At 39.7% G+C, this 12265-nt stretch overlaps 1 protein-coding gene across 5 annotated transcripts in view; it reads left to right on the forward strand.

Annotated features, from left to right (window-relative positions):
• Positions 1-8027, forward strand: part of RNF38 (ring finger protein 38) — a 99893-nt gene extending 91866 nt beyond the window's left edge. For all 5 annotated transcript variants that reach the window (XM_046905716.1, XM_040655822.2, XM_046905715.1 and 2 more), the window contains 3 exons: positions 68-189; positions 489-588; positions 4470-8027. In XM_046905716.1, the coding sequence (XP_046761672.1) occupies positions 68-189; positions 489-588; positions 4470-4526 (279 nt within the window). In that variant the 3' untranslated portion in view covers positions 4527-8027. The remainder of the gene's footprint in view (positions 1-67; positions 190-488; positions 589-4469) is intronic.
• The last annotated feature ends 4238 nt before the right edge of the window (positions 8028-12265 follow it).

Below are 12265 nucleotides of genomic sequence, written 5' to 3' on the forward strand. Positions count from 1 at the left end.
ACACCTCATGGAGCCAGAATTTGTTTAAGCAGTGAATTTTCAGATGTCTAATTTCCATGTTCTGCAGGCCCTGCTGAATTTGGCAGAACGTCTGGGGGAAGCCAAACCACGAGGACTGACAAAGGCGGACATTGAACAGCTCCCATCCTATAGGTTCAATCCAAACAACCACCAGTCAGAACAGACACTGTAAGTGCATATATCTCTTTCAAAGTTACCTAGTTTATCTGGCTGTATTTTCGTTTCTTTAGACTGCAGCCTCAGCTGCACTAGAGGAACTAAAAGCAGTAACTATCAGTAAACAGTTTTTTTAATTAAAGACAGAACTCAATTAGTATTCACAGTTTACTGCACTGCACATCTTCAAACACAAATAAAGGTAACTGTTGCAGTTACCATGCAGCAGTTGTATCAGCAAAGTTGTGTGTGAAATATATATTTGGTGTTCTTAAATAGAAGATACATTTGAACTTTGCTGTCTTTTTTAGGTGTGTGGTGTGCATGTGTGATTTTGAGTCAAGGCAGCTACTTAGAGTCTTACCCTGTAACCACGAGTTCCATGCCAAGTGTGTCGATAAATGGCTTAAGGTAAAAAAAAAAATAAAGAGAAGTTTTAGAGGGAATTCATTACGTATGGGTTTTGAGGTGGGATGGTCATTGTTTTGGGATTTGTTTGTTATTTTACTGTTCTTCATTTCCTCTTATTTCATTTTTCTCAATTTTTTGAGTAGGAATACCAGCAGACTTCAGAGCACTATGTAGTTATGTTATTTTTTAACAATTGATTCGGTATGTTTCTTTATAATCTTTGGCATAAGGAAGAAGGAACATAAAGAGAATTATTTTCATGATCAGATCTGTCTGTTTTCCATTTCCACAAAACAGTGCCTGTGAATTCAACTTTAAATTCATGAATACATGAAATCAAAAAAGAAATTATATGGTAACATAAGAAGTACAAATGAGAGTTTCTCTGTTGATGGTGAATTTGTTTTCAATATCCTGTGCAGCAAAGAGTAAATAATAATATTTCCTCCCTGCTGTGCTATCAGTATTAGGTTTTGAGGCACATCAAATATCTTGTGTGTATGTATGTGTTTATACGTACATACATATTTATGTAAATTAATATAGGCTAAAAAGATTTAACCTGTAATTATGGTTTTACATAATTAAGATATAACCTTTCAAAACAACTTGAGGAGACATGAAATGATCTAGAGGCTTGATAGCTCAATAAGGTGACAGAGAACATAGGAACTTTACAGAAGTCATGAAGAATAGGAGATGTAAATAAGTAGATGATGACATACAAAACATCTCTACAAATTGCATCAGCCAGACCTATTGCCAACAAGGTATTGATTCCCATCTTGTTGAACTTTTTTTTTCTGTATTTCATTCTCTTTAGCTTAAGTTTAACCTGTGTAATCTCTGCACAAAATTTGAAACTGCATGATTATGCTAAAAAATGTATACTGGAAACAGTCTCTGAAGAGACTTATAGATGCAATCTGCTGGAAAAAGAAATTTAAAAGCCCCTGGCTTTTTGGCTTCATAACAGCAAGAAAATGCCTATCTTTGGCATACACTGAAATATTTTGTGCAAAGAATGAAAAATCAAGTTAATACTGACAGCATCCTTTCAGCTAACTTTTGGTAGAACTATTGTCCTTTGGTATCTGAATCCGCCTACACACATGAGAACCAGCAAGAGGAATATAAGCATCTAGTTGTTTTATCTTCACATTTAGTAAATAGAATAATAGTAATAAAGAAGAACTAACAAAGATGTATGCTATTTAAAGTGGCATTCTTCACTGTCCCCTATTCTCTGTGCTCAGGAAGTGTTCTCACTATATTTTTAAACTCTTTTCAATGCATAAAACTTCTTAAATCATTTATGCAGTTGTCAAAGTAACCACAGATAGTACTCAGTTCATTTTATGAAAAAATAAGTTGTTTCATTGGACTTCACACAGCCTTTGATACAGAGGATTTTGTAAGCTTATCTACGTTTAATTAGTTACATAGATTTTAAAGGGAAAGCTCTTCCCAGGCTGTTAGTGCAGAAAACATGCATCTGATTCATGGAGCCCCTGATCTGCAGATTACTAGGAGTTAAGAAAATACAGCAGGGAAGTATCATGCATGCTTGTCATGTTCCTTTGCCCTTTGTTAAGTGTTTTTGGTCTCAAGAGTCAGGCAGTTAAATTAATCTTTTCTGGGACTCAGTGTGGCAGTTCTGAAGTTGCATTCAGTACTTTGAGTTGGTAGTGAACCAGCAATTTAATTCAAACCAGCAAATTAAAAAGACCCAGAACCTATTTCAGCCTTTATTTTCACAATCTTAAATGTTCTGTATTAATGGTAAAACAACTATGACCTAATCCGGAGCCTCTCCCACATTAGGAATCACATATTTTCGAGCAGGTCTGAGTGTGGTGTTGTCAAACTTCCCAGAGAAAAATGTTGTAATCTTAAGTGTCAACTAGGTGGCAGAATGAGATGAGAGGCATGCAATCTAAACTTAAAGGGGGTGCAGTTGCACCCACCTTGTCTTGTATTGGCCTAATGTCTTAAAACTGGATGCAAAATGAGCTAGACAAGGATAAAGCAACATAGTGGAGAGTTGCTAAATCAGTCTGTTTATAGCACATAGCTTTAGTTACACTACTAAGAAGATGCTGTGTAAAATAAATACTATTCTGCTTTGCAAACCAGAGCAAATGACCTGTATAACATCAACCTATTTTAGCTAAACCCTGTATATACAGTTAAAGCAGCTGCCAACTGGAAGTGAGGGTAACTATAAGATATGGTGGCTTATAACTTTTTGCTGTTGTCCATTTTCTTTTTATATATGTTGAGAGTATAGTTATGTCCATGCCCATGTAATTCACAACATCCAATCAATGTCATATTGATAGATATGCAAGAAAGGTAAAAATTGTAGCTTTTAGTTCTTCAAACCTAAATGCCCTCCCACACTCCCCCCCCAAAAAAACCAAACCCTAAAAACATCAAGAGTCATGTTAAAGAGTGATGTTTCGTGCTACGTTGCTCTGTACTTAATTATTTATCTTGCAGTTGCCCCTTGAGTCATTAACTGAGTCATTTAATATTGAGGAACTTGCCAATTATTTTAAAAATGACATAAACTGAACTATACTTAGAATAATGCAAAGTAGCAATAATGCAAAGTGATGGTGTTGTCCTCAAGTAACTGCCGAACTGCTGAAGGAAGACCAAGAAATAATAAATGATTATCTAATCCGTGCTTTATAGAAACTATAAAGGATTATTAAATACAACATAAATTAATAACAGAAGTAATAGGAAAAATTGTGATTTGTTTTAATTATTTTAGTAAGAAATGTTTTTTAGTAATGGCATGGCACTTCCATTGGCATTTACAGTTCATCCTTGGAATGTGTGGCAGTGATTTCTGTACTGAGAGCAGGGGAACCACGTTTTCTATTGCTGTCAGTTTTGTTCTGATTGAAAAGTTTGGATACCTCTGAAAAACTTGGAGCTGAGGGTGGTTGATTGTGTAGTTTTGGGAATTGTGAAGAACAGAATCTGGGACAGAAAAGAGTTACTCTCCCTCCCCCCTTTCCAGAGTAAATGTTGTATCATAAGCGTGATACTGCTGTTTATCATTACTTTTTTCAATTGAATTTATACCTTCTCTTACGAAGAGGAATAGAACACAAAAATACTTCCCGTAGCTCAAGGAGTGTTGTCTTTCATCTATCTTTCCTTTTTAAGGAAGCTGTAGAAAGTTGCTGGATATGTATTTTCAGTGAGTGCTTTAATGAAGGGCTAGAGTTTGGCCTGCTTTTTTGTGTGTTACTTGGGCTTTGAATTCTAATACCTACTTAATCAGCTCATCTTCCTTCTTTTCTTTTTTACTAAAATCCCTTCTGTTTTTCACTGCTCTGCCTTTAGCTTTTACCAACTCTGGGCAATGAGTTTCTTTAAGAGTAACTGGATAAAGAGAGTATGAAGAGATGTGATCACTGATCAGTACAGCTTGTGACCACATGGCACCTTTGTTTAATAATTTAGGGCATTTATTGCCTGTCCAAGGTGACTTGTCTGATTTTGGTGGGTTCCACTGAGCACACACTACCCCTTCCTAGTTGCTCCCTTCTGATTGCAGTTTACAGTTACAATGTACCTACATTAGTATAACCACTGGCACTTAATGAAGCCCAGTTTGCTGCATTTCTTTATCTCTTCAATGTTAAAAAACCTCTGGTTTTTTTTTTTTTTTTTTTTGGTAAATGTAATTATAAATTGACAGGCGTAAAACTCTGAGGTAACAAAGTGCATGAACACACCTTGTTGTCCCTTTGCTTTTGAGTACTCCTCAGATCTGAAAGCAGCAACGTCGTCATCACAGATGTTCCATGTCGTACACGTTTGTCATGACAGTAAATGCTCTTTTGTTTCTGGTTTTACAGGCAAATCGTACCTGCCCAATTTGCAGAGCTGATGCTTCAGAAGTGCATCGTGATTAGAGTGACCAATCTAAGAGCACAAATCTGGTTTGGGTGTTCCTGGTCATGTGTATATATGAACTATCTATTGAACTTACCCATGTGGCTTCCAGCCTTTTCCTTTACACAAAAAGGTCAGTGGACCTTACTTTGCACTGTGTGACTTAATCAATTATAAAGCTTATAACTAGTCTTCACATCTACGGGATTGTTATACTAACAGTGTGATTGGAACTCCAAAGATTTTTTTCTTTAGCTTAATTTTGTGTGTGCACTAACATTCCCTGGTTTTTGTGTGATCATTCTGAGTGTTGCTGCGAGATTACTGTGGACGTGATCTTTTAGCATGTGCTTTTATATAAAAGAAAAAAGGAAAAAAAAAAAAAAAAAAGTGGTAGCTCCAAACAGTATAGCAATCTACCTTATATAGAGCCTTCAGATACTGTGAGTGGGAGTGAGTGGTGTGAATGTGTTCGCTTGTGAGAGGATGCATGAAGTGTGCTTGGGAATGAGTGTGCATGTGTGTTTGAGAACCTATATACCAGCATGTGCTGAGAACGTATGTGTGTAGTATTAATTATGCTGCAATGTATAATCTTGTGTGTTATTTAAACAGTACTAGTACTGTACACTGGTTCCTTTCCTTGTGTTTGCAGTTGCACACTAAATACAGTGGGTGCAGCAATTACAGACATTTAGTATTTCCTCCCCGATGTACTTACAGGTACTTACTTACCTGTCTACCTACTATTCAAACAAGCTGTTATGCTTCCCTTTACTCGGAGGCTTTAAGTGCGTACCACTAAAGGGGTCACTGATTGTTCATAGATGAGTAATGTTGGGTTTTAGCATACGTTACAGAGTTCAGATTTTTACTTTGCTGATTTACAAGTTATTTTATCAATGTAAAGTTGCAATATCACACAGATCGTTTAGCAATATTAACATTTTCAATTGGTAACTTCATTATCAACGTGTTCCTGTTCTCCTTTCCAATTTTTTCTAGTTGGGCTGTAATTGCATTCAGTTGATTTGAGATTAGAGCAGAGTTCTGAAGATGCTGCAGTTATGCACTTCTTTCATGAAAGGAAGCAGAAAGGAACAGCCCTTCATTTTTTTGCCACTGTGCTTGCTAAATAGATAATCCTCTAGCTTACAAGCATTGGCTTTAATCATACACATTCTTTGTCATTTACAAGGGAGTTTGTATACAATTAAAATAACTTGTAAGAGGTTACAATTTTATTCCTGCAACTTCACAAATAAAATAAAATTTCTAGCATTTTCTCAGAGAAGTAGAACTTCTGTTTTTTTTTTTTTTGTTGTATCACAAAAGAGGGTGGTTTTTGGTCACTCATTGCAGAATTCAGTTGCCCTGATGCTGCTTCTTGTCCCTCATTATTTTCATGATGAGTGTAATGTGAAGACAGAACTCCCTTGGTTTTTGCAATTGAGTTTCCAGAATACTCCACCGCATTACAGAACGGGAGCACCTTCTGAACAGAATGCTGTTAAACAGGAGGTAGCTTCTATCCAACTGCTTTCTGAATGGTGTTTTCTTTGTGCTTTTTTACAAAAGTAGCTCCATTTACAACATTTCAGACTGTTAGCATCTTCAGCACGTTCCACCAGAATTGTAACGTCCACCTACACCATAGTTATTCAAAGGATGCACTTCTCCCATCAGTTGCTTCTCCCGAACTGTCATTACTTCAGTTGCAGCAGCACAAGTGGCACAGTTAGCAATATTGCTGCAGCTTGCTGCCGGCCTCAGCTTTAAGTTGATTCTCTATCATTTCTGATGCTTTTGTATGCTGCTATGCTTTAGTATCGATTATAATTTCAGTGTTACATGTTCTCCATGCCGTTTGCCCTCTTTCAGTATTCTACAGACCAATCACAGCTGATGGTGCAGATGAAATAAAAGCACAATTTTGCCCTATGTCAGATGCTCTTGCCTCCGTTTGTGTAGTTACACAGGTAGCTCTCAGAAACGCTGAGTCTTTCCATTCCTACTCATACCTAAGAACACTAAACAAATGAAAACATGCTGTTACATCAGAGTACTAAAATACCTCCTCCCTTCCGGAGGAGTTACAGAGTAATCTTCCACGATAACACCTGGCAGGTTAAAGTGCATATAGTAAAATTTATTTTTTTAACAAATGAAATCATCTTGTTTAAAAAAAAAAAAAAAAACCATATACCGCATGTCTTACAAAACTTAGGCTCTTTTATATAGCTGCAGGAGAAAAAACTTCTATGCGTGCAAATTTAACCATAACTAACACTACGTTCGATATTCAGTTTGAAGCATGGGAAGAGGGCACTTCTCTAAGCATTCACATTCTTCTGAAGCCAAGGGAAAGGCAACCCTTTTTCTGGAGTTGAGAAATCTTGATGTGTAAAGCCCCTTTCCCCAGTGGAACTCTGTGAGGTGTTGGGAGACTGAGGAGTTGGAGGGTCTAACTCGGTAAAATCCTGGAATGATTTGTTGCACTCTTATGGCTTGTCTCTTCTGAAATGGTTCATTTGTTTGCATGGGTCTATTGCAGATGTGTGTGGACTTGCTTCCTGTGGTTAGTGTGTGTAAGCAGCACACGTGCACATGTTGTGGGTCAGCTCAGATGAGCCGCGGCCGCTCTTGGCTGTGGCTATTGATGGGGATTCGTGCTGAGCTGCTCGCTGCCATGTGCTCTGTACATTTGTGTGTGACTTCTCAGCCTGCCGTGGTGCCAGGCAGCACCAGCATCCAGCAAGACGTTTTTTATGTTCCTTCCCTTCCTGACTTCACCTGTCCCCTTCCCTTCCCGAACAGTCCATAAGACATTTGCTTTATCATATTGGCACTGCTGTGGCTTTGGCATAAAACTGCCAATTAAATTTGAAGTTTAAGGGGATATCAAGGCCTACAGATAATTCCAATGTCTCATTTTGTGACTTTCTTTACAAAAAAAAAAAAAAAAAAAGAAAGAAAAAAAAAGAAAAAAAAAGAAATTTAAGCCTTTTGTTGTATACTGTTTTCTACGGGCTCTTGAATGTGATTTCACAGCTGTTAACACATCATATAATACTTGGGATGGGATTTACCAACCTTTTTTTTTATTATTATTATTTTACTTACAGAAAACACATTTTTGACTGAGTTATCTTTGGGCCTTTTGAAAAGCTGTGTTTTTTTTTTTCTTCCTTTGGTACATGGTTACCTCATTTTGCTACTTGTGTTTCAGATCTGTTAATGATTCTGAAAGCTTGTGACTTTTGTTGGAATCATATTTTGTCAGTTGTTTTCTTTAGATCATACTCTATTGAATCACTTAATATGTAGTTTTAAATGTATTATAAATATCTGTAACCAAATCATTTGAAGGCTTGATAAATTTTTAACAAAATTTGTACATTTTTTATGAGAGTTACTAGTAATGCTTTACTACGTAGTGCAATGAAGTTTTATTTTTAATCCCTGTGCCCAATTTTGGAGTTGAGAGAGTTGTTCGGTAATAAATGTATGATGTACACTTACACAAGTTTGTCTTGTTCTTCTTTGTGCTTTGTTTCCTTTCACTGCTCCCTCTATTGCTATGCATCGTCGTAAAACTAACTTCAGATACTGGGCAACATTACTGTCGTGGCGCTGGGGAAGGTTTGCCTTCTGAGCTGTAGTGCATGCAGTCATAGAATCGCTTAGGTTGGAAAAGACTTGTAAGCTCGTCAGATCCATCCTCCGCCTAACATTACTGAGCCCACCACTAAACCATTTCCCTAAGCCCCACATGCACACATCTCTTAAATACCTCCAGGGACGGCATGATGTGGACTTTTGAAAAATACAAAATAAGTGGGCAGGCCCCTGACAGGAAGAGAAGCAGCCCTTGGGCAGAGTTTGGGGTGTGTGAAGCCTCCTGGGCATGTGGGAGGTAGGCACAGAAAGCACACAGAAAGGTGGTAGGGGATGTGACAGGTTTGCCTTGCCAGGCAATCTCTTCACTGTCAGACTTGCAGATTTCCTGCCTATGATTCCTGATAGTTGAGCGTCCTGCTACTTAGCTGTCCCAGTTACAACCAAATTCAAAATCTACACCCCTTGATCTTCAATACCAAGCCAAGTTCCGGCCATTCTGTAAATCCGTAAGCCCAAGTTGGTTGTAACCCAGCAGTTATCCTTAATTTTAGTCAGCAGTGACATGCTTTTCCCCCACATCTCTTCCCTTGCACCCTAGGAATAAATACAGCTCTTGACTCCTTCTAAAAAAAAATGTGTTTATGATCCTAAGTCTTGCTTCCCAAGAATATCTTTGTATAGTACTTTTCTGCAGGTGATCTGTTCACTTGTTCTGAGCTAACTGGTTCGTGGCCTCAGGAGTCCTTTGCAGGTAGAAGTAAGATAAGAGGAAAGCACTGATAAGAAGCTACTGTACCCTATCTCATCCATGCAGATACTGAGTAGGTAGGATAGCAGGCTGAGTAAGTATCTGTTTATTTGTTAAATCTTAGGTGTTCTGTGTTTTTGTGTGCTCTTTTGCCTCCTTGGTGCGCATTACCACTGTCAAAACAGTGTGACCCAGGGTATAACATCTTTGTTCTTCCTCTAATAAGGACAGGAAAAACAGGGCCCATTTAGCAGCCTGCCTCAGTTGTTACCAAAGCAGAATACTGGAGTACTCTGCAAGGCGTTATGAAGAACTTTATCAAACCAGAGGCACTGATTGCATAGTAACATTTGCAGATCTGAAGCGCTGGTATTGTCAGAGGTGCCTTGCTTCTAGCACCAGCCCGCTTGATGGCTTTCCATCACTTCGCCCTAACTTTTGGATGACAGGTAGGATTTGAGAGGTCTACAAACCTTCCAAAATGAGCTTAAGTTTAAGCTTCCCATCTCTAGTTAAGGGCAGCTTTCTGGCATCTGCCATCATCAAGTGATGCAGCAATGCCATCACAAAGAGCAAATCGCTGGAGGCGTTGTAAGAGAAAGGTGGAGAAAGAAGGAAAGATTGTCCTTCTGATCCAGTAGGATAGAGTTTATGGTCTGTTCTTGCACGAAGTCCCTGCTGAATGACATCAGTGTACCCCTTGTATAAAGAGCCTAGTTGTGCCTTTTTGTGCATCTGCTCTGTAGAACGTGGAGAAATTGCCATGCTACGAAAGTATGGTTCTTGGACAGAAGAATCAGCAAATATGTGAAGGTGTCCCCTTCCTCGTAATTTGGAATGTATGGACTATCTAAAACTCCTGGGGAAAAATAAAAAATATCACCACATTTGCAAAGAGAAATGTTATGTATTAGAGATGCAAGAGATCATCTCAATCGCAGCAAAATCTGCACCAGAAACCAGAAGAGCATCTGTGAGCTTGGATACCTGCAAAGCCATGTCTGCTGTGCCCAGGCAGTGGCTGTTCTGCCCCATGCAAAGGATGTTCCAAGAGTATCAGTGGTTTGGCCACAACCAGTCTTAGCCTGAAGAGCGGAGTTGCCCGTAGATTCTTTTTCTGACCCTACTTCTCCTCAGCACACCCCATGTGTCACAGCACCTCACTTTCTTCCTCAGTCTGTAAAGCAACTGTCCTAGCTCACACTGCTTTACCTCTCCACCTGAGTTTTCTGGCACTGTTGAAGTTTTGTTTGGAGTTGACATTGTTGCTGTCAACTTCTGTCAACGTTTGTCACTTTAGGTAAATCATACCACCATCTTCAGATTCTGCATCCTGTTTGTATTCTCGTGACCCTTTTCTTCCGTCTTTCTTCCACCTACTGGCCGCTGCTGGAACCTTCCTTCCCCAGCAGCTCTCACCATGGTGCGCACAACCTCATGACCTCCAGCTGTGCCATTCCTTTGCATCTGATTGGCCTTTTTTCCTTGTCCATAGGGCATATCAGCTGATTTAGGAATGATGGTATGCTTGAAAGGAGATAGAGTTCCCTATTCCTTATCTAGGCTTACATACTCTACAGATGGCCTTGTATTTCCAGGGACAGCGGTACTGCTGTAGACAGATTTTGACCAATTGCCTTTCCTAACCTTGGAGGGTTTTGATTTATTTAAGAATATGAGCAACTTCCCATCAGCTGCTGCGTCCACAAAGCACTCTGCTTTATCAGACATGCAAACAGACTTTGTAATCAGTTCTAAAAAGCTGTGTTCTGCCTAACAGCCTTCCTGTGCAGCATTTGCATGGATTGCACTATGCCATTTATACCCTACTGTGTCTCGCAGTGCAGTTTCCCTTTTCTCTGAACAAACTTGTGAACCATCATCCTTCGGGTACCCAGGACCAAATTTAGCATATTTTTTGTTTGGGAATGAACAGCTGATTAGCAGCTTGGAGAGAAAAAGCGCCTCCAGGGCACCACAAGGAAAGCCCAGCCGTTAAAGGTGTGTTAACAGCTATGCAGAGGCCCATCAGGGACAGCAAAGGCCAGTGGTATGTAGTAAGTGTGAGGTGAACAGCATCAAGTTATCTGGGTGCGTGTCATGTCGACTTCCAAGCTGTTAAACCTTTCCTCTAGGTTCCACTTAGCACACTGAAGCACTAAGGCCTCAACAACCTCCCCCAAACCAACGCTGACCTCCTGATGAACCTCACAACCAAGCATTACATAACACTGGTGTCTGGTCATTAGCAAGATACGTAGCTTAGATAGAACATTTTCAGAAAGTATTAACCTTTCCTTGTTTAGAAGCATGGCATCAAGGCCTACAAGTACACAAACACCCCTGGTTCCTTTTTGAGCCCTGGCCAGGCCTGAGGTGGAATCCAAAAGGAGAATGAAGCCAGATTTCACCTCCCTTTAGGTCATGTAAGTTTGTTTATTCAGCAATATAAAAGCTGGACCTGCTTGCAGCAACACTAGAGACCTCACCTCCGAGTGGACGCACTGTGTAGGTCCTCCCAGTTGCCAGGAAAGGTTCTCCAAATCCTCACTGCAACAGAGGCACCCCAGAAACTGCGGATCTGCACGATGGAGAAGTATGAGGGCAATTGGTGATGTTTCTTAATCACTGTAGTTAATTCTGTGCAGTAATGATTACGTGCATTACCTTGCTTTCTTTCATTTCTTTTATTGCCCTAAACACGAGTATAGATAAACTCACTTGTTTAATGAATTTATCTCCCTTTGCCCTGTCCGTTGGCAAAACACACGCACAGTTTCATGTGTGCCACCGGCTACCAGCAGCCTCACAGCAGCTCCTTTTGCTGCAGTAACAACAGTGAAAGAAGATGCAGTGTCTGATGGACACAGTGAGCGTTCTTCCCACCGCGAGGTTTACCAAAAATGCTGTCACTGCACTCACCAGCCCAGTCTGGCTGCCTCTGAGTGCTCTGAGAGACAGCAGGCACGCTACAAGATTTTTTTCCAGCGTTTCCAGCATTTCCCCATTCCTTGCACGCATTTCTCTCTCACAGCATCCTTTTTTTTTTCCCTCATACACTGACTTCATATGTGACCCATTGACATTTTGCATTCATACGTGCTAGCCATTTTCCTACTGGCCTATTCAGCTGCATTTGTACTCCTTTATCTTATTCATAAATCAGTAGAATATAGGCAACAATAACTGTGCTTCAGCCCGCAGGGATGTCCACCAACTAGATTTCCCAAACCACAGATTTCCTATTTTGCTTTGTTATGCAGCCTTGATACCACAAAGGATCTTTTTAAAGTGGTGATGACTCAGCACACAACTAATGAAAACCATGTGTAGTGCCAGTCATGGACATCAGCCTGTCCTGGAGTCACGGTGATGTCTGCTGGCACGGCC

This window comes from Gallus gallus, chromosome Z (genome assembly GCF_016699485.2).
Source record: "Gallus gallus isolate bGalGal1 chromosome Z, bGalGal1.mat.broiler.GRCg7b, whole genome shotgun sequence".
Taxonomy (NCBI): domain Eukaryota; kingdom Metazoa; phylum Chordata; class Aves; order Galliformes; family Phasianidae; genus Gallus; species Gallus gallus.